Here is a 22978-nt window from a genome sequence, read left to right as displayed (position 1 = left end):
TTATGTGTGCAGGTGCTTTGTGTATTGGTATGTGTGTTTATTTGTGAGTTTTTGTGGGTTTTGTGTGGTCGGTTGTTTGAATGTATCGAGTGTGTGTGTGTCTGTGTGTGTTATCGTGTTTACTGTTTTTATGAGTCTGTGTGTTCTCCGACCGTGTGTGTGTTTATTGTGTTGTTATGTTATTGTGTTTATAATGTTTATTGTGTTATTGTGTTGTTGTTGTGTGTGTGTTGTCGTACCGTGTGACCTTGAAGATGCGCAGCAGCCGGACACAGCGCAGCACTGAGATCCCCAGAGGAGGCATGATGTCCATCTCCACCAGGATGGTCTCCATGATTCCTCCACAGACCACGAAGCAGTCGAAGCGGTTGAAGAAGGCCACGAAGTAGTGAGCCAGACCCAGACTGTACATCTTCAGCAGCATCTCCACCGTGAACAGGGACAGCAGCACCTTGTTGGCTATGTCTGGATACACAACAATAACACAACAATAACACAGTAATAACACAACAATAACACAACAGTAACACAACCAGACTACATCTTCAGCAGCATCTCCACCGTGAACAGGGACAGCAGCACCTTGTTGGCTATGTCTGGATACACAACAATAACACAACAATAACACAACCAGACTGTACATCTTCAGCAACATCTCCACCGTGAACAGGGACAGCAGAACCTTGTTGGCTATGTCTGGATACACAACAACAACACAATAATAACACAGTAATAACAAGTAATAGCACAACAATAACACAGTAATAACACAACAGTAACACAACAATAACACAGTAATAACACAACAATAACACAACAACACAACCAGACTGTACATCTTCAGCAGCACCTTGTTGCCTATGTCTGGAACACAACAGACACACAACAACATGTAACTAAATTGATCTGACATCTGCTGATTTGACAGCTGTTTGTTTTCTTTAATCTGATCTCTGAGCAGCTCCTGGCTGATTATTTTACAACAACACAAACTAAACTGGTATCACTGATTTTTATTTACATCTTTCTGTGGTCAATTTATGTCACGTTTTGGTTATTTTGCATCTTTTTGTCATCATTTTTTCCACATTTTGCATTATATTTTTGTTGTTTTACGTCTTTTTGTGATCCCTTTGCGTTACAGTTTCATCATTTTGTGTCACATTTTGGTTAATTTATGTCTTTTGTCTGTTGTTTTTTGTTTCTTTGTGGTTGTTTTTTTTATCTTTCTGTGGTCATTTTGCGTCACATTTTTGTCATTTCGTGTCACATTTTGTTTTCTTCACATCTTTTTGTGATCACTTTGTCATATTTTGGTTGATATTTTACAAAAATGGAATAAATCTGTCATCCAGATGTCCAACATTTTCCAACAGTTGTGTCTTTGTGTCGTATTTTGATAGTTTCGTTTCACATTTTGGATGTTTTATGTCTTTGTGATTGTTTTGTGTCTTAATTTGGACACTTTGTATAACATTTTGGTTATTTTGTTTTGTACTAGGGTTATTTTGCATCTTTCTGTGATCATTCTTCCACATTTCGGTCATTTTGTGTTACATTTTTGTTTTAAGTCTTTTTGTGATCGCTTTGTGTCACAGATTCATCGTTTTATGTTACATTTTGGTTGATTTGTGTCTTTTTGGAGATTATTCTTTGTCTCTGTGGTTGTCATTTCGTGTCACATTTTGTTTTCTTTACATATTTTTGTGATCACTTTGTCATATTTTGGTTGCTATTTTTAAAAAATTGAATAAACCTGTCATCCAGATGTCCAGCATTTTCCCACAATTGTGTCTTTGTGTCATATTTTCATAGTTTTGTTCCACATTTTGAATGTTTTCTTTTATTCGGTTCCTCCTGACAGAAGACGTCTCTGAGTTCTCTTTCCTTCATGGTGTTCTGGTTCCACAGAGCTGCAGGACTTTAAAAACGAGCCACAGTGAAGCTAAAAACCCATAAGCTGCACAGGGAGGAGTGGGAGGAGCCTGTCGTTACCCTGCACTTGTGTCAGCCAATCAGGTTGATTGTAGTGCTCGGAGGCGCTTAGGGAGGTGTTGAGGAAGACGAGCAGCAGGACCAGCCAATAGAAGGTCACCGACTTGACGGCGGTGCGACACGTTCTCCGACAGACTCGATTCCAGCGTCGCAGCGTCCGACTGGAACGGAAAAACAGAATCAGCAAAGCAAAGGAGGCGAGAGATCTGAAAACTTGACGGTCAGCGAACTCACCAGCAGCCGATCTTCATCATCCGAGCACTGAAACAAAAAACACAGTTTAGGTCACTGCAGCAGCTCTAGTGTGTGACCAGAGGGGGGCGCTGTGCTGATAAAACTGACATCTACCTGCATCAAACACAGAGTAATAACAGTGTGTGTTACCAGCAGGCCTGGCAGCAGTTGGTGTGTTCCTCATCGATGTTCTCGGTGTTTTCAGACGCTGTTTCACTGGCAGGAAGACTCGCTGATGGACAGAAGACAGAAACAGCCATGAACATGTGAAGCTACCACAAACCGTACGTACAGGTGATGATAAAACCACCGACTGGTGAGTGTTAAACAGTAAAGAACAGGATTTATGGTTGGGATGATCCAAACTGACATGTTTTCTTTTAGTTTCAGGGTCTTTTGGGGGCATTTTCAGCCTTTACTGAGGGGTAAAAACATGAAAACATCAATCCAAGGTTCAGAATCAATCCTGTTTAACCAGGTGAGCCTCATCGATGTGTTCTTTAACTGGTGGTATGGGTACAAACCTCAGCCTGATTCTTTGTTTATGTCAAAGTTTCAAGAAGCTCAACAGTTTGTCTGGATTCTTCCAAGGTTTTAAACTTTAGGTTTTTCAGGTGTGTGGTTTGATTTTTCTTTGGGGCTGTTTTGAGTGTTTTTGGGGGGGTAATTTTGTGTGTTTTTGTGGTGATTTTGTGTCTCTTTGTGGTTGTTTTGTGTCTGTGTCTCTTTGTGGTTGTTTTGTGTCTCTTTGTGGTAGTTTTGTGTTTTTTGTGTCTCCTTGTGGTGGTTTCAGATCCTTTTGTTTTTTGTCTAAGTTTCAAGATGTCAAAGTTGCAGTTTTTCTGGACACTTTCCAGATGTTCATACTAAGTTTTCATAGCTGATAATCAGGAACATTATTCTTGTAAAGATCATTCAATATGCTGATGATGTTATTTCTTATATCAGCATGGTTGTATGTTCTGCTGGGGTGGGCATGATTCAGCTCATTTTGAATATGTGAACTCTGGTTAGAGGTCATTAACAACCACAGAAGTCTTTGTCATGGTGCCCGTAGCTGCTAAACTCTCACAATGCTCTCTGCTTTAACATGAACTGTAGTCTGAGTGACGCCTCCTCTGGTCTCTACAGGATTAAACAGGAAGTGGCTCCACCTGGTGGAACAACCAGGAACTACAGCTGATCTACTGACATCATGGAGAAAATACAGGTTTACTACAGTACATCCTACCATCTAATACTACATTTACCCTCTAATACTACATTTACCCTCTAGTACTACATTTACCCTCTAATACTACATTTACCCTCTAGTACTACATTTACCCTCTAATACTACATTTACCCTCTAGTACTACATTTACCCTCTAATACTACTAGAGAATACAGGTTTTCTATTTAAATTTAATAAATAAAATCACAATGACTTGTAGAAAAAATGCAGTGACTTATATTTTATGTTGGTTTTGAAGGGGACTCTATGGGAGTTTTATGGAGCCTAGTGGCACTCAGTGGTACTGCACTGTTACTTTTGTCTGTATTTAGTTTTTACTAGTGGTGGGATGCGATTAAAAAATTTAATCTAATAAATTACAGGCTTTGTAATTAATTAATCGCAATTAATTGCAGTTTTGTAAATAGCAATATTTGACACAATAAGTGAAGTTTTTCAATTTAAATAAAATTGTGGTTGACAGTTGAATCGATGAATAGACATATACATGTTTATAATTTAAAATTTATTTTAAAAAAGGAAAATGGGACATATAGAAAAAAGTGATTTCAATGACTTAAAGCCTGAATTTAGTTGTTTTTTCCACTGTATGGCACATAAAATCAGCATAAGTAGTTCAAGGAGCTGCAGTAAGTTGAAAATCCAGAGATTCATTCTGTTTTCATCTTTTCTGGGTCTGATAAATGGTGGAATTTTGATGGTTCTTTTTATAGGAATATCAATTTTTATTTATGTAATTTTTGTACAAACAAAAAGTTTATAATTAAGTTATTAAAAGAGATATTTGTGTTGTTTAGGTTATTCCTCCTCCAAGGAGGCAGAGCCTTGACGGAATAAAAACTTCCATCCATCCATCCATTATCTATACACTGCTTAATCCTCACTAAGGTCATGGGGGGGGGCTGGAGTCTATCCCAGCTGACTCAGGTGAAGGCAGGGGACACCCTAGACAGGTCACCAGTCTGTCACAGGGCTACATACAGAGACAAACAATCACTCTCACATTCACACCTACGGGCAATTTAGAATGATCAATTAACCTCAGCATATTTTTGGACTGTGGGAGGAAGCCGGAGTACCTGGAGAAAACCCACGCATGCACAGGGAGAACATGCAAACTCCATGCAGAAAGATCCCGGGAAAGCCGGGACGCAAACCAGGGATCTTCTCGCTGCAAGGTGAAAGTGCTAACCACTACACCACTGTGCATCCCGGAATAAAAACTTAAACCACAAAAATGTTTCATTTCTATTTATCTGCATTTTTCATCTGGCTGCTACATTCACAGATTACTGTAAATCTAAGTGCAATTATAGCGATTTTATTCAACATTTTAAGACTTTTTGTAAACTCAAGCACTGTGTAGAAAAGTGGTCTATTATGGGATGGCTACACCGTTAGCCGTTAGCATGACTCGTAGCTAACGTTAGCTCTGGTGCTAACAGCAACATGTTTTACATTGAGGTGATACCGTTGGCTTGAAGTGACGCAGTGATCAGAAAACTCTTTGTTGTACAATTTACACACAACCAGGCTTTTATCCAAGCTGCCATCAGGAAGATTTTTAAAAGGAAACTTTCTGTCCAACAAGCTCAATCTCATCTTCCTTCACTGTTCACCAGAGCCTGACTTCACTCAGTGCTTCCTGTGCTTCTTCTTCGTGGCTACAAACAGACTTCAGGTTCATTACTGCCACCTACTGGGCTGGAGTGTTCATCAGAGTTACTGGTGTGGCAGAAATGAGGGAACTGAGGAGGTTGCAACTAATTGCGTTAATATGTTTAACGCGTTATTTTTGCTGTAATTAATTAATTAATCGAAATTAACGCGTTAAGGTCCCAGCCCTAGTTTTTACATTTCACTATGTCCATCTTTGTTATCCAATTTAAACCAAACATCAACTACAGCACCACCATGTGGCCACTTATGGAAATTCGGTGTTTTCTTTACATTTTGGCTAAAAACTCATCAACTGCAAGGTGTAAAACTAACAACTACATAACAACTGTTTTAGTTTCTGTGGAATTACTGTATCATTATGTAACTTTTTTTCACTGGCCATATCTCCTAAATTTTCTTCAATTTTTAACTTTTGTGAAACACATTTTTTTATGATGCTTCAGTGCCACCGAGGAATCCTGCAACACTAGGTGGCGCTATAGCAAACAGGTAAAGAGTGAAATCACTGTAGTGTCCATATTTGTTCTCCATATTTTATGTAGTTGTCACCACATTTAGAACAAACACTATTCTGAGAATTCAGAGGAAACAGCATCAGTCGTTTAGAAAACTGGTCAACAAAACATCAACTTTCAGCCAAACATAGGAACAATGTGCACATCAGGCTGATGAATTTCACGACAGACATTAAATAAATACATAAATATTACGGATAGGACAGCAGATACATGTTTAATTTCTACGTTTCTGTAATCTCAGGTTTCTTAAAGACTTTAGATGTGCTGCCTGAGAGGAAGACCTGCAGACAAAACTCAGGGCTGAAAAACAACATTTTTTCATGTTTTCTTTGAATTCATCTGCTTTTGTTGCTGCACACTGATGATATCTAGTTATAAGTCTCCTGAAACACTCCAACCATCAGCTCAGTGTTAAGTTGCCATATATCCTGTTGCTGTATCGACTGTTTATCTCTCTGTGATTGTGGATGGGTGGTTGGATGGTGTTTAGAGCTCTGGTGAAATGTGGTTTTATTTTTTGTGATCTCTGCTCAATGCCAGCGACTCGACTCTGAGGCTCAGAGAGTAAATCAGATTAGAAACAGGGTCAGAAATACGAGGACACACAGACCCAGATACTCTGCAGGGACGGTCGAGTCTCTACATTTAGACTGAAGGATCCAATCAAACACCTGCTGCTGAAACTGGGTTTCACAGAGACTCGTATAAACTGAATAGATTAGAAATGGGTGTTCAAGACATTAATCTGTTCACAGTTTAGGGACTCAGCCTCCTGAAAGGCACAAAAAAGTCCCTGAAACATTATATACAGGGATGTTATCCAGCTGTTTTTAGGATTATTCCACAAAAAATCTGTCAGATCATCAACCATACCTACTCAGAACATCTGGTTCTTCATTTGCAGTAACTTTACCAATGATCAGAGTTCTACCTTCAGACTGGGAATATTTCCAGAGTTCCAGGTCCTTGAAGTCCATAGAGATGGGTTCAGATTTATCACTTTTTATGGACCTTTTCCACCATTTCACCAGGAAATAGTTAGAATTTCTGCAGAAAAAGTCCCCATGAACCTGAACATTGTTGTATTTGTATTCCTGTTTAAGTTCAGGCTTAAAAAACAAGATAACAGATATTAATCAGTGATCATTCCAGTTGTCGGTAGGTCTACTCTAAAACTTTCTCCAGTTGTCGGTAGGTCTACTCTAGAAGTTTCTCCAGTTGTCGGTAGATCTACTCAAGAACTTTCTAAAGTTGTCGGTAGGTCTACTCTAGAACTTTCTCCAGTTGTCGGTAGGTCTACTCTAGAACTTTCTCCAAGTGTCAGTAGGTCTACTCTAAAACTTTCTCCAGTTGTCGGTAGGTCTACTCTAGAACTTTCTCCAGTTGTCGGTAGATCTATTCTAGAACTTTCTCCAGTTGTCGGTAGGTCTACTCTAGAACTTTCTCCAGTAGTTGGTAGGTCTACTCTAGAACTTTCTTCAGTTGTCGGTAGGTCTACTCTAGAACTTTCTCCAGGTGTCGATAGGTCTACTCTAGAACTTTCTCCAGTTGTCGGTAGGTCTACTTTAGAACTTTCTCCAGTTGTCAGTAGGTCTACTCTAGAACTTTCTCCAAGTGTCAGTAGGTCTACTCTAAAACTTTCTCCAGTTGTCGGTAGGTCTACTCTAGAACTTTCTCCAGTAGTTGGTAGGTCTACTCTAGAACTTTCTTCAGTTGTCGGTAGGCCTACTCTAGAACTTTCTCCAGGTGTCGATAGGTCTACTCTAGAACTTTCTCCAGTTGTCGGTAGGTCTACTTTAGAACTTTCTCCAGTTGTCAGTAGGTCTACTCTAGAACTTTCTCCAAGTGTCAGTAGGTCTACTCTAAAACTTTCTCCAGTTGTCGGTAGGTCTACTCTAGAACTTTCTCCAGTTGTCGGTAGAGCTACTCTAGAACTTTCTCCAGTTGTCAGTAGGTCTACTCTAGAACTTTCTCCAGTTGTCGGTAGGTCTACTCTAGAACTTTCTCCAGGTGTCGATAGGTCTACTCTAGAACTTTCTCCAGTTGTCGGTAGGTCTACTCTAGAACTTTCTCCAGTAGTCAGTAGGTCTACTCTAGAACTTTCTCCAGTTGCAGTTGTCGGTAGGTCTACTCTAGAACTTTCTCCAGGTGTCGATAGGTCTACTTTAGAACTTTCTCCAGTTGTCAGTAGGTCTACTCTAGAACTTTCTCCAGTTGTCAGTAGATCTACTCTACAACTTTCTCCAGGGGACGTTCTCCTTTCCTGCTTCCAGTCTTTAAGTTTAGTCTCACTTAGAACATTCCAGGTCCTTGAAGTCCATAGAGGTGGGTCCAGATTTCTCACTTTTTAATGGACTTTTTCCATCATTTCTGATCCTCAGAGCTTCATCAGTCCAGCAGATAGAACCATGACATTTAGGAGGAAAAACACATCTGAGTTCTGGTAAAAACTGACATCAGATCAGTTTTACATCAGCTAATTAGTGAAGTTTAAGTGAACAGAACAGCTTCTGGTCACTAAATCTGGTTTCTAATCAGCATCATTTTTCTAGTCTAGTCAAGAAACAACTACTAGTTGCCCGAAATGACTACAAAATTGTCCAAAATACCTGAAACATATCCTCAATGCTGTTCAAAAATGAAAGAAAAGGTCAAAATTACTCAGAAAATGTAATAAACTGACTCAGAATTTCACCAAAATGAGTGTAAATGGTCCTGAAAGACTAAAAAAAATGGATAAAATGGAAAAACCTTTTCCAAAATTATTCAAAATTTTTCCTAATGAGCTCAAACTAGTTCCAATGAGTTCAACCAAAATGCTGAAGAAAAGTCTCCACACTCACTTGAAAATTGTGCAAAACTTTCCCAAAATGAAAATGCTCATCTGAAAATAACCCACAAGGCTTTGTAGTGGTTTACATTTTATTCAAAATATCTGAAAACTTTTCCAAAGAGACAAAAATTGTCCAGAATACTTCAAAATTTGACTAAAATGACAAAAATTCTGTCTGAAATAAGGTCAATTTTAACCAAAAAATGTGTCCACGGTCACTTAAAAATGATCCATTTAATTTCCAGGTAATTTTAACATCCACTTCAGGTGCCACAGTCTAAATCTGGTTTCTCTTCATTTTACTGTGTCAGTTTGTCCAAAATCACTCAAAAATAGTCCAAATGCCTCATAATTCATCCAAAAGCCCCAAAGCATTTACAAAACTACTCAAAACAGCCTGTTTAAATGATTCAAAACCTTCCTTTAATTAGTTAAAAATCACCCAAAATGACTAAAAAAGGTTCAAAATCTCATGAAAGATGTCCAAAAAATATTTCTAAATTATCCAACGTACCTCAACTCATCCAGAATGTCACAGAACCTTTTGGAACAGTGATCATCAGTATTATGGGATGTATCCTAGTGTGATCATCAGTATTATGGGATGTATCCTAGTGTGAACAGTGTAGAATCCCAGAAACAATCACTGGATGTGTTTCTGTTTCCTGATAATTCACTCTGGATCCTGGTTACATCTTTTACAGTGAAATAAACAAACAGGAAGTTCTCACCATGAGTTTCGTTGGAGTGACTGAACCATCCAAACTTTCCTCTCTTCTTGTCCGACAGATCTCCTAAAGACGGACCTGGAACAGAGCATGAAGTCTGTAGAACCTCCAGCAGAACCAGCCGGTTCTGTTCATGGTTCTGGAGGGAGATTCATCCCAGAGGCCTCCTCAGTCGAGTTCAGGTCGTTGTCAGTCGCTGTTTCTCTTGTTTCATTTGCTGTTTTCTGTCACTTTCAGTCGCTGCCTTTTCTTGTTTTTTGTCACTATTTTTTTGTTGTTTTCAATATTTTCTGCTGTTGCTATTGATCACTGCTTTCTACCATTTTCAGTCTGAGTTTACTTTCAGTGATTGTTCTCTTTGATTTTTTTGTTGTTTGTTTTCTATTTTTTGTTTTGCTGTTGCTGTTTTTTGTCATTTTCAACCGTTTTCTTTTGTAGTTCTCTTTCATTCCTGTTGTTTCTTTCTCTATTTTTCATTCACTGTTTTCTGATGTTGCTGTTTTTCTTAATTTTCTCATTTTCTATCACTTTTACCTGTCGCTGTTTTCTATCATTTTCTGATTATTCATTTTCAGTCACTGTTTTCTTCTGTCTTCAGTGGCTCTTCTGTTTTTCTGTTCAGGTTTTTTGGTTGTTTTCAGTCCCAGTTTTCTGACCTTTTACGCTGCACTTGTCTTGTTTTTAGTTGTTTGCCGTCACTGTTTACTGTTATTGTTGTCTCGTGTTTCCAGCCGTTTTCTTCTATTTTCTATCATTTTCAGGCTCAGTTTTACTTATTTTTCAGTGGATATTCTCTATTATTTTCAGCAATTTTCTGTCATTTTCAGCTGCTCTTTGCTTTTCTTTTTAGTCAGCAGCGGTTTTTGTTCATTTGTGTTGTTTTCTGTTCTTTTCTGTCACTGTCTAATGTTCTGTTTTCTGATATGTTGTTTCTGTTGTCTCGTTTTTTATCTGTCACTGTTTCATGTTGTTGTCTACTGTTTTCAGTCACTGTCTCCTAGAGCTGTTTTCTTTCATTTTCATTTCTTTCATTCATTTGCTGTTTTCTGTCACTGCTGTGCATCATGCTCATCCACTGTTTTTGGTCATTACTGGCTGTTTTCTGTCATTTTTACTCACTGTTTTCTTTTTTATTTAGCTTTCTCATCTGTTCTTGTTTTCTTTTGTTTTCTTTTGCTGCTTTGTTGTTTTCATTTGCTGTTTTTTGTCATTTTCAGTTCATTTTCTACCATTTTAAGCAGCTTTCTTTTTGTTTTTAGCCAGTTGCTGCCATTTTTGTTCATTTTGCCGTTTTCAGTCGATGTTTTCAGTTGATGTTTTCAGTTGTTGTCTACCCTTTTACCATCTTCTAGAGCTGTCGGTTGTTTTCATTCACTGTTTGATGTCTGTTTTCTGACACTAAATGTTGCTGTTGTCTCGTTTTCAGTTGCAGTCTTCTGAGGTTTTCTGTCACTACTTTTCAGTGAAGAGGCCTCGTGGATGAAATGTCCTGAAGAACCAAAAGCGACGTCCAGCTGAAGCTCTTAGATGAGAAAAACATGTTAAACGTCTTATTATTCTGTAATAAAGTCAGTTTGACTTCACTGTAACGGCTGAATGTGTTTCTAAGATCTTCACAGTTTCTTCACTTGGCTGACTAATGGCCTCTAATTAGCTCCACTAATGAACACTCATGAACTTGCCATTAGATGACGTTGTTAAACTGCAGAACTACAGGAACTAAACGATAAAGGATTCCTACGTGGGTTTCCGTCCTCATCCAGCTCGTCCATGTCTTCGGCCTGAGTGATCCAGTCCATGTATCCACAGAGATCCTCCTCCATCTGCTGCTTCTCCCGCAGCTTCTGGAAATCTCCTCGAGCCTTCGCCTTCTCCCTCTCCTTACTGAACTCTCTGCAACGTTCACACAACGTTCACAACGTTCATACAACGTTTAAAACTCACATTTCAGGTCCTTCATGAGGCTAAAACTACTGATATCACAGTAAAAATACTCCAGCAGCTTGTTGTTGGACATTTGGATTGTTGGGTCTCTGTTTAAAATCACATTCTGTATGTTATGAAGTGGTGCTTTGGATTAAAAACTGAAATTAAACTGAGATTTAGCTGCAAGAGTTCAATTAGTTTGATCACTTTTAAACTAACAGTTTCATCTGCTGATTATTTTCATCAATATGTCCTGTATTGATCTCAAACACAGAAGATTATTATCCAGAACTCAAGGAGACATTTTCAAATATTAACTTCTGTCTGACTTGTAGGCCAAATTTCTAAATGTAGTTATTTTTCTATAAAAAGTCTTTGTGTATTTTGTTTCTGTAATACTGTCTGCTGTACATGTAACCTGTTTTTGTTGTTCATCTTGTTGCTGCCTCTTAACCAGGTCATTATCAAAAATGAGAACTAATTATCAACTAACTTACTTGGTTTAAAAAAAAGGATAAATAAATAAATAAAATAAAAATAATGTAAGGAAAAGCTACACAAGAAGCTCAAACCAGCAAAAAAAAAATGTGGATGTTTATCTGAAAATGACTTCAACCCGCTTCTGCTGTGAGTTTTTGTGGCTAATTTCTGTCATTTTTGAGTCACAGTTTTCCTTCGTTTTTGGCTGTTGTCATTCATTTTCAGTTTTTTTTGGGTTGTTTTCTGTCTCCACTTTCTCCTGTGGTTTTCTTTTATTCTCCGTTACTTTCTGTCATTTTCACAGTCTTTCTGTAGTTTCTGCTGTTTCTGTTTCCACCTGATGCTACATTTTTCTATTTAATGATGAAAACATCTTCCACATAAACTTATTTGTTAAAGCCTTTAGTGGGACCATAACTTACTAAATAAACATGGTGTTATCCTTCATTTTCTGTCGGTTTCACTGGTTTTGGCCTTTTGTGAGAATCTGGATTAATTTGCTTTATTTATTTAATGTGTATCAAATGACATGACACTTTTATCCTGATGTATGTTGAAATTAAAACAAAAAGTATTTTTTTGATATAAACGGAAGGGAAACTAGGTTCTATTTTGTGACTGGAGGCAGTTTAGAGGTAAAGGAAGTGACAAACCCGCTCAGAACTCCCAGAACCAGGTTGAGAACGAAGAAGGACCCGAAGATGACCAGACTGACGAAGTAAACCCAGGGCAGCTCGAAGCCGATGGCGTCGTTCATCTACACACAGAACCAGAACGTTTAGAGCTGAGGTCGTTTCTATGGAGACGTCTGAGAAGGAAGTGGAGATCTTTACCCAGTACAGGACGTCGGTCCATCCCTCCATGGTGATGCACTGGAACACCGTCAGCATGGCGAAGAAGAAGTTGTCGAAGTTGGTGATTCCTCCGTTGGGACCGTCCCACCGGCCGCGACACTCCGTCCCGTTAACGACACACTGCCGGCCGTGACCCGCGAACGCACACGGAACCGGTTCATCCTCCACGTAGTTATCTGGAAGGAAGACGTCAAATAGAAAACCTTGACAGCCTCACAGTCGATCAGTTTATAGCTATAAGTTCTAGAACTGGCCACATGCTGCTGCAGGTTTTTGGTTTGGACATAGTGAACGGGTCTGAAATGTGAAACCAATGGACTGTCTTATGGTGCAGTACCACTGATCACCACTAGGCTCTATAAAGCTCCCATAGGCTCCCATTCAAAAATCATCTTGGAAAGTCATCATGATTTCACTCAGTGTTCTGGTGATTCATCTGGAAATAATTCCATGAAAGAACAGAAATAAATCCTGAGTGTCTGTTTCGGATGCAATCAAACCGACAGCTTCTAATTAGTAGTTTAGTATTTAACTGGATGTTTTTCTCTGAATCCAAAAACCTGCCGGCGAGTTTTAAAGGCATCTTATCTCAAAAAGGACTCCAAAATGACACCATTTATCAGTTTTCAGTGTAAAAAAAAAAAACACCAAATCTTTTCTTTCTTTATCTTTTTATAATAACAAACCTCCCAACCTGCCAGTATTAGCAGACTGATCAGGTGTTTCCCAGCGTCCTACCTGTCCCGATGTAGTAGCAGGTCCTGTGCATGCGTCCAATGAAGAGCTCCAGGCCGATGATGGCATAGATGATGATGACGAAGAGGACCAGCAGAGCGATGTGCAGCAGAGGAACCATCGCCTTCATGATGGAGTTCAACACAATCTGAAGACCTGACAGACACACAACACGAGTACAACCACATCCTCCTCCAGTACTTCCACTATCTCCACTATCTCCTCTATCTCCAGTATCTCTACTATCTTCAGTATCTCCAGTATCTCCAGCATCTCCAGCATCTCCAGTATCTCTACTATCTCCAGCATCTCCAGTATCTCTACTATCTCCAGCATCTCCAGTATCTCTACTATCTTCAGTATCTCCAGCATCTCCAGCATCTCCAGTATCTCTACTATCTTCAGCATCTCCAGTATCTCTACTATCTCCAGCATCTTCAGTATCTCTACTATCTTCAGTGTCTCCAGTATCTCCAGCATCTCCAGTATCTCTACTATCTTCAGTATCTCCAGTATCTCCAGCATCTCCAGCATCTCCAGTATCTCTACTATCTCCAGCATCTCCAGTATCTCTACTATCTCCAGCATCTCCAGTATCTCTACTATCTTCAGCATCTCCAGTATCTCCAGCATCTCCAGTATGTCTACTATCTCCAGCATCTCCAGTATCTCTACTATCTTCAGTATCTCCAGTATCTCCAGCATCTCCAGTATCTCTAGCATCTCCAGTATCTCCACTATCTCTAGCATCTTCAGTATCTCCAGCATCTCCAGTATATCACTAACTGCACAGAAAAGTTGTGATCTTCACTTGCTCCGCTCACAAGATCATCTGTTGCTTTCAGTTCCACATGTTCGTACTGAGCTGGGTAAAAAGGCTTTTGTTTATTCTGCACCTTTTGCCTGGAATAGGCTGCAGAAAGACTTCAAATTAACTGAGTTAATCTCTTTGAGTGCCTTTAAATCAAAACTGCGAGTGCTTGAGGCCATTTCCATAGCTTGCACGTGTTTTTTATAACTTGCTTGTACACTTATTATTGGTTTTTTTTTGTTTTTTTAAATTTCTTTTTCGTATTTTAATCATGTCTTAACTGTGTAAATTCATAACTGTGTTTTGTGTTTGCTGCTGCCTATCTCGGCCAGGACTCCCTTGAAAAAGAGGTTTTTAATCTCAATGGGATCTCTCCTGGTTAAATAAAGGTTAAATTAAAAAAAATATCTAGCATCTCCAGTATCTCCAGCATCTCCAGCATCTCCAGTATCTCTACTATCTCAGCATCTCCAGTATCTCTACTATCTCCTGTATCTCCAGTATCTCCAGTATCTCTACTATCTCTAGCATCTTCAGTATCTCCACTATCTCCACTATCTCTAGCATCTTCAGTATCTCCAGTATCTCCAGCATCTCCAGTATCTCTACTATCTTCAGTATCTCCAGTATCTCTACTATCTCCAGCATCTTCAGTATCTCCAGTATCTCCAGCATCTCCAGTATCTCTACTATCTCCTGTATCTCCAGTATCTCCAGTATCTCTACTATCTCTAGCATCTCCAGTATCTCCACTATCTCCACTATCTCTAGCATCTTCAGTATCTCCAGCATCTCCAGTATATCTAGCATCTTCAGTATCTCCAGTATCTCTACTACCTCCATTATCTCCACTATTTCCAGTATATCCAGTATCTCCAGTCCTTCCAGACTTACTGGGAACTCCAGACACCAGTCTGAGGGGCCTCAGGACCCTGAAGGCTCGTAGGGCTTTGACGTCCAGACCTCCAGGTTTTCCTGGTACGTGGTGGGTCGTCGCCTGTTCGCCACTCGACTTGTGGGTCATCTGCTCCAAGACGACGCTGAACAACCTGAAAACACACAAAAAAAACACAACAACAAGAAAAAGATGAAGATTCAAGATCTAGAGTGTAACTACGGTTGATCTGTGCGACAAAGAAAAGAGACGTCTGTCCTTCAACAATCCATTCATGCCCATCCAGGTTTGAGATGTTTGGTGTGGTAATATTCACATTTGTGACACTTTCATATGCTAATGTCCAGGTTTTTGATGTTGTGTTGCTTAAATATCCCAGTTTTTCACCTTTTCATGTGTTAAAATAGAATTTTAAGATGTTGCAGTACCTTAATATCCAAGTTCTTGACATTTCAGTAGCTTAAAATCCAGGTTTTGATGTTTTGGTCTGTTGATATGCAGGTTTTTGACCATTCAGAGCACTAATGTCTAGACATCTTGACATTTTGTCCCATTAATATCCAAATTCATTTCTATGCATTAGTATTCATCTTTTTGATAGCTTTGTATACTAATTTGTAGGTTTCTCATGTTTCGTCTGTTGATTTTCAGGTTTGTGATGTTCTGGTAACTAAAAATGCTGTTTTGTTGACTTTCCATGTGTAAATATCTAGGCTTCTGATGTTTAGTTATTATCTGGGTTTTCAATACTTCAGTATGATAATAAACCAGTTTTTGAAGTTTCCAACCTTTAATATCCAGTTTTTTTGACATTTTGGTTACTTAGTAACCAGGTTTTTGAGGTTGTTGGTCTGTTAATATTCAGGTTTTGGAGTTTTTTAATCTGTTAATATTCAGGTTTTTGGTGTCTTCATCTTTTAATATGCACGTTTTTGATATTTTGGTTACTTAGTAACCAAGTTTTTGGTGTTTTGGTCAGTTAATATCCAGGTTTTTGGTATTTTGGTCTTTTAACATGCAGGTTTTTGACATTTTGGTTACTTAGTATCAATTTTTTTGGTGTTTTTTACTTGTTACCTGGTTTATGGTGTCTGGTCTGTTAATATCCAAGTTTTTAGTGTTTTGGTCTATTAATATCCAGGTTTTGGAGTTTGTTTTTGGTCTGTTAATATCTAGGTTTTGGTGTTTTGGTCTGTTAATATCCATCTTTTGAGTATTTATCATGCTGAGTTCATGTGATTCAAAAATTTGATTGATTTTTTCTCTTTTAGAGAAACAGAGAAACCTGAGATTCAACACTAATCAAACTCTGGACTCCTAAAGCGTCCCACATACAGAATCCTTCGTGACTGTAAAGTGGAACAGAGCATCCTCGGGCAGCGTTGCCATGACAACAGACTTCATCATCATGGCCGCCGGAGGACATTGAGTCCCGTCATTGTCCTGCAGCGAGGACACGGCCGACAGAGTGACCTGCAGTGACCTCAGAGACGCAGGATTAAATCACAGAATTAGTTTGTTTCATTCATTTCCTCGGTTCTGCTTCTGGTTTAAATCGTCACACAAACTAAACTCTCTATTCTAGTTTTCTGATGACGTCTTAGCTCTCAGTTCCTGTATCTTCAAGGCAACTTCCTGAAGCCTCATTTAGCAGATATTCACACAATACTGATGTTTAAAGAACCCTGAAGCTGCTTTAAACTGTGTTAAAGCAGCTTCAGGGTTCTTCAAGCATCACTGTGTTCCTTCAAGAACCCTGAAGGGTCCTGGAAGCTGCAGCTGTTTGTTCCGGTTCTTTAGGCTTTAACTGGATTCACTAACAACAGAGGGATGCTCCATTCCCACACCAGCGTACACCTGCACTGAGCCGAGTTGAGAACTTCTAAAAGGTTCCTCACGTGATGAAAGAAGAGTGGAACACGACGGATACGAACAGAACGTGGTTTCTACTGATGAACAGGAACACCAGGAATACACAGAAGACAGAAGAGCAACAGAACCAGGATCTAATGACCAAACCAGAGTTTACAGAAAAAAACGGGATGTAAGGACAAAGTCAGGCTCAAAAGACAGAACCAGAAACCGAAGATAGACCCAGAACCTGCAGGGAGAACCAAGATTTAAATACAGAACCAAAGTCTATAAAGACAGAACCAAAGTCAATAAAGACAGAATCAGAAACTAAAGACAGAACCAGGATCTAAAGACAGAACCAGAGTCTACAGAGAGAACAAATATCTAAAAGAATGAGGATCAAAATACAAAACCAGGCTCTGTTGAAAGACAGAACCAGGTGATGAAAGTGAAACTCAGATATGAAGATGGAACCAGGATAGAAACACAGAACCAGATTTTATGGACAGAAACAGAACTAGGATCTAAATAGAAAATTAGGATCTAAAGAATGAACCAAAGTTCACAGAGAATCAGAAGGTAGAACAGAACCAAGATCTAAAAACAGTCAAGATATGAAGACAGAACCAGGACCTAAGGACAGAACCAGGATCTGCACAAAGAACCAGATTTTACAGACAGAACCAATAGTAAAAGACAGACCTGACAAGTATCTAAAAGAATGAGGATCAAAAGACGGAACCAGAGTATGAAGATGGAACCAGGATCGAAACAATGAACCAGGATCTAAAAACAAAACCAGGACCTAATGACAGAACCAAAAATCAAAAACAGAACCAGAGTCTTCAGAGAGATCCAAGATCTGAAGACAGAACCAGAGTCTACAGGTAGAACCAGCACCAGAAACAGGAACCAGTCAAATCAAAGAGGGAACATCTACAGACAGAACCACCTTCTGCTGGTTCCCTTGGTTCTCGTGGTTCTCTTACGTCGGGTAAGAGAACCTCGTGGTTCTCTTACCCGACGATGACGATGACGAAGTCCAGCAGGTTCCATCCGTTGCGGATGTAGGAGCTGGGGTGCATCACCAGACCGTAGGCCAGGATCTTCAGGAAGGTCTCCACTGTGAAGATGATGAGGAACACGTACTCCACTTGTTCCTGAAACACACAAACCCAAATGTTTTCAGTCCACAGCAGGAATAAAGGAACCGGACTCACTGACCCAGTACTCCTGGAGGGGAGCTGTGTTTGTTTGTTTGTTTGTTTGCTTGTTTGTTTGTTGGTGTGTCCATGACTGTGTGTGTGTGTGTGTGTGTGTGTGTGAGTGTAGGTATACATGTTTGTTTGCATGTTTATTTTTGTGCTTTTTTGTATTTGTGTGTTTATGTGTTCATGAGTGTTTGTTTAATTGTGTATATTTAGGTTAATGTGTGTGTGTTTGTGTTTATTTGTGTGTGTTTGATGTGTGTGCGTGGTTGAATTTGTTAATGTGTACATGGTTGTTTGGTGTGTGTGTATGTTTGTTTCTATGTGTGTGTGGTTTTTGGCATGTGTGTCTATGTTTGTGTGCATTTGTGTGTGTGTGTTTGTATGTGTGTACATCTTTGCGTATTTGTTTATGCGTGTGTTTTGACTCTGTGTGTGCATGTGTGTGTGCGCGTGTATTGAGTTTGTGTGTAGGTGTGTGTTTTTAATGTGTGTGTGTTTGTGTTTAATGTGTGTGTGTGTGTGTGTGTGTGTGTGTGTGTGTGTGTGTGTGTGTGTTACTGTGTGTGTGTGTGTGTAGGTGTGTAGGTGTGTGTGTGTGTGTGTGTTACTGTGTGTGTGTGACCTGCTAAACGTGGACACTTTGTGTGTTTAAGAGGATTACCACTCTGTCATCATCTGTGCTGCACGCACACACACACCAGCCTGTCTATACTTGTGAGGACCGTCATTGACAGAAACCTCTTTATTTGCGACCTCGACTCCAACGTTCCTCCTGAAACTAACGTCTGAACCTCAGACAACATCAAACGTCCTCACTTTGACACACAGCGGTCGTCACAAAGATAGCAGACAAACACACGTCGTCCTTCGGGTCTAAATCTCTCTGAAAGCTGCATCGAACATTTTATCTTTTTAAATCAACTCTTGTTTTATTTCAGTTCATTTGAGGAGCGACGCTAACGTCACACTGCAGGAATGAGGAGTTTATAATTTTAAAATCTATGACAATAAATATGAACTGATGGCCTCTTGTTCATGAAAACACTAAACTGTTAATAAAAAGCTTCTTCCATCCAGTAGTGTCTGCAGTTATTAGCTAAACTCAATGATAGGTGTTTTAGCATTAGCTTCCTGGTACTGTTAGTTTAGCGCTACCTTCTTGTTTCTGTTAGCTTAGTTGTAGCTTCAGGGTTAGCTACATTAGAGGTACTATTAGATACAGCTAGCTGTAAGTTTGCTTAGGTGAAGCTACTTGGAGTTAGACTTAGATACAATTAACTTAGCACTAGCTTGTAGGTTCAGTTATCTTAGCATTAGCTTCCTGCTGCTGTTAGTTTAGCATTATCTTCTTGCTTCTATTAGCTTAGTTATAGCTTCAGGGTTAGCTACCTTAGAGGTATTATTAGGTACAGTTAGCTGTAAGTTAGCTTAAGCAACCTACTTTGAGTTAGCCTCAGGTAGACAAAACTTAGTGTTGGCTTGTTCGTTCAGTTATCTTAGCATTAGCTTCCTTGTACTGTTAGTTTCACTTCTTCCTTCAGTTGACTTTGTTTTAGCTTCAGGGTTAGTTATCATAGGATTATCTTCAGGAACAATTAGCTGTAAGTTGTCATTTATCTGCTAGCTTAGAGTTAGTCTCAGTTATCTTAGCATTAGCCTCCTGGTACTGTTAGTTTAGTGTTATCTTCTTGCTTCTGGTAGCTTAGTTGTAGCTTCAGGTTTAGTTACCTTAGAGGCATAATTAGGTACAGCTAGCTGTAAGTTAGCTTAAGCAAGCTACTTAGAGTTAGTCTCAGGTAGACATAACTTAGTGTTAGCTTGTACGTTCAGTTATCTTAGTATTAGCTTCCTGTTAGTGTTAGTTTAGCATTATCTTCTTGCTTCTGTTAGCTTAGCTCCAGGAGGGACCAAGAAGGAAGGGAGATCACAGAAAGGTCATGAACAATAATGAGGAGGAACAAGGGAACCAATCAGAGGGCAGAATGTAGGATGGGCGTCAACATTGACCAGCTGCTTTGTTGGCTGCCTGTAGAACCAGTCAGGTCTTTCCTTCTCTTGATTCCCAAAGGAATAAAACCAGCCATCCATTCAGAATTCCAGTTAGGAAAATCGGGATATCTGCCTGGAAGGTGGGGATGCTATTCCACACACTGTGGGGTTGGAATGGATCAGATGGTGGAACAGGACACGACTTGTGGGGTGGAAAGGGGAGATATTCTGTATTTGTAATGATTATCACAACTATACATATGGTAAAATCACTCTTTAATAAAAACAAGAAAAATAAAATAATAAAACTGAATAAAAACACAAAATGGGACCAATAAAGCAAGCTAAAGTGAAGATAAAATGATTTTTATTGTGATTGTGTTTTTCCTACAACATGTGGAGGCTTTATTAGATGCTAATTCTGTGGTTTCCTGTTTGTTTTCTATTAAAATCTAATTCCAGTGGTCCAGCGGTGGGAGCTGCTCTGCCTCCGTTAGTTTGAACTCACAGTTGCTGTGTTTAGTGTTTGTCGCACAGCGTTAGCGTGATGAGCGAGGTGGCGGCGTCACTTCAACACAAAGCGACTGAACGAACAGCGAGTCCAGTAAATACAGGTCGAGGGAAAACCAAAGCAGCCAAGCAGAAACTCCTCAGATCTGATCACAGAGCTGCCAATCATCTGCTGCACGAGCGTTTATCCAGGCGCGACCTCTGACCTCTGCAGCAGCAGAAGAGGAGCTGTGGAGCTTTATTCTGGAGGACAACTCTCCACAATAAAGCTCCTCCTGACTCTCTGAAGACACAAAGATCCTCCAACCAACACCTGACTATCATTTAATATAAATCCTGAACGTCGCATTTAATAATTTCACTCATATCAACTTAACAGGTAGGGAAGTAGCTAAAAGTATGTTTTCTTATTAGCTTCTGGATTCTGGTCATTTTCTCACTTCTGTTAGCTTAGTTTTAGCATCAGAGTTAGTTATCTGAGTTAGCTATAAGTTTGCTTACGTTAAGTTTCTTGGAGTTAGCATTAGGTACAAATTACTTTGCTTGTAGGTTCAGTTATCTTAGCATAGTTTCCTGGTACTGTTAGTTTAGTGTTATCTTCTTGCTTCTGTTGGCTTAGTTTTAGCTTAAGAGTTAGCTATCCTGGGTTATTCTCAGGTAGACCTTGCTGTTAGTTCATTTAGGTCAAGCTACTTAGAGTTAGCCATATGTACACAAAACTTAGCATTAGCTTGAAGGTTCAATTATCTTAGTGTGGCTTCCTGGTATGGTTAGTTTAGCGGCAACTTCTTACTTCTGTTAGCTTAGTTTTAGCTTCAGAGTTAGCTATCTTAGGGATATTCTCAGGTGGAGTTAGCTGTTAGTTCGTTTAGGTCAAGCTACTCAGAGTTAGCCTTAAGTACATATAACTTAGCTTGTAGGTTCATTTATCTTAGTGTAGCTTCCTGGTACTGTTAGTTTAGTGTTAACTTTTGCTTCTGTTAGCTTAGTTTTAGCTTCAGAGTTAATAATCTTAGGGTTAGTCTCAGGTAGAGTTAGCTTTAAGTTCGCTTAGGTCAAGCTACTTAGAGTTAGTCTCATGTACACTTAGCTCAATATTAGCTTGTAGGTTCAGCTATGCTAGCATGGCTTCCTGGTACTGTTAACCTCTTACTTCAGTTAGATTATTTTTAGCTTCAAGATTTGATATTTTATAGTTATCTTAAGGTCTGGTTAACAGTAAGTTGACTTAAGTCATGCTAGCTTAGTTGTAGCTTCTTGGTTCAGTTAGCGTAGAGGTAGCATCAAGTATGTTTATTTCATTTAACTTAGAGTAGCTTCAAAATTAGTTATAGTTATCTTTAGGTCCAGTTAGCTGTAAGTTAGCTTAAACCAGTGTGATTAGAGCCAGCTAGGTACGTGTTAGCCACATGTCAATTAATCTAAGCACTAGCTTTTTTTTGTCTCAGTTACCTTATTTTTGCTAAAGGATTAGATGTCCAGCTAATGGTAGATCAAGGTAGTTTGAATTTAACTTCAGGTAAATTAGGGGCACACTTATCTTAGCATTGGCCTCCTACAAGCTAAAACTAAGAGTGTTAAGGTTAGGGTTAGGGTGTACACTTAACTTCCTGTTTCTCTTAGTTTAGTGACAATTTTTTCCTTCAGTTAGTTTTTGTCTTAGGTCAAGCTTGCTTAGAGTTAGCTTCAGGTAGATTTATCTTAGGCTTAACTTCTTGGTTCAGTGAGCTTCAAGTTAGCTGCTTAGTCCAGTGAACTAAAAAAAGAAGCTATTTTAGGTTTACCTTCAGGTGTGGTTAGTAGCGAGTTAGCTTAGGGCTAGTCAGCTTTCAATTAGTTCCATTTACACTTAGTGATATTAGCTTCTTTATTCAGATAGCTTAGAGTTAGCTTCATGGTATTTTTAATTGGGCATTAACTTCTTGCATTAGCTAGCTTCAGTTTAGCTTTAAGGGTCATAATCTTAGGGTTATTGTCCAATTAGCTGTTAAGTCAAGCTGTCAACCCTAATCTTGCCATTAGGTTTTTGGTTTATTTAGCTAGGAGTTAGCTTCTTGGTTTTGTTAGCTAACCACTAGCTTGGAGGAAACCCTTTAGTAAGTGTCTTTGAGTCCAGACATGCTGTATGACCACTTACAGAGACAATTCCAGAACAGGTGTAGCTTAGCTTAGCATGAACATGGTGGAGTTAGCATGAGTGTTTGCAGTTTCTGATTCTCACAGTACTCTGTTCTTTATCCACTCAGCAGCTTTGTGTATTTATGTTTATGGCTGTGTTTGTGTAGCGGAACTCACCAGATCATGGTTGGTGGAGTTTGAGTCGTCCTCAGGAAATGGTTTGGAAACTCCCAGAGCGACACAGTTAGCAAAGATGGCTAACAGGATGAAGATATCAAACGGTCTGAAAGGGGCATTCAGGAACGTCAACAGGGACAAAATCACCACAATAATTATATTCCTGAGCAGATCTGTTTGTCAGAGTAAAGGATAC

General features: G+C 39.3%; 1 protein-coding gene across 1 annotated transcript in view; it reads right to left on the bottom strand.

The window, feature by feature from the left end:
• Positions 1 to 22978, bottom strand: part of cacna1fb (calcium channel, voltage-dependent, L type, alpha 1F subunit) — a 71916-nt gene that overhangs the window by 31279 nt on the left and 17659 nt on the right. The window contains exons 4-15 of the mRNA XM_055012631.1: positions 22783 to 22888; positions 17798 to 17937; positions 14923 to 15077; positions 13221 to 13373; positions 12462 to 12658; positions 12282 to 12385; positions 10964 to 11115; positions 9226 to 9300; positions 2380 to 2461; positions 2230 to 2256; positions 1996 to 2156; positions 240 to 465 (exon numbers count right to left, since the gene is read on the bottom strand). Of these exons, the coding sequence (XP_054868606.1) occupies positions 240 to 465; positions 1996 to 2156; positions 2230 to 2256; positions 2380 to 2461; positions 9226 to 9300; positions 10964 to 11115; positions 12282 to 12385; positions 12462 to 12658; positions 13221 to 13373; positions 14923 to 15077; positions 17798 to 17937; positions 22783 to 22888 (1578 nt within the window). The remainder of the gene's footprint in view (positions 1 to 239; positions 466 to 1995; positions 2157 to 2229; positions 2257 to 2379; positions 2462 to 9225; positions 9301 to 10963; positions 11116 to 12281; positions 12386 to 12461; positions 12659 to 13220; positions 13374 to 14922; positions 15078 to 17797; positions 17938 to 22782; positions 22889 to 22978) is intronic.

This window comes from Amphiprion ocellaris, chromosome 8, assembly GCF_022539595.1.
Source record: "Amphiprion ocellaris isolate individual 3 ecotype Okinawa chromosome 8, ASM2253959v1, whole genome shotgun sequence".
Classification (NCBI taxonomy): domain Eukaryota; kingdom Metazoa; phylum Chordata; class Actinopteri; family Pomacentridae; genus Amphiprion; species Amphiprion ocellaris.
This window is presented reverse-complemented; position numbering and strand designations above follow the sequence as displayed.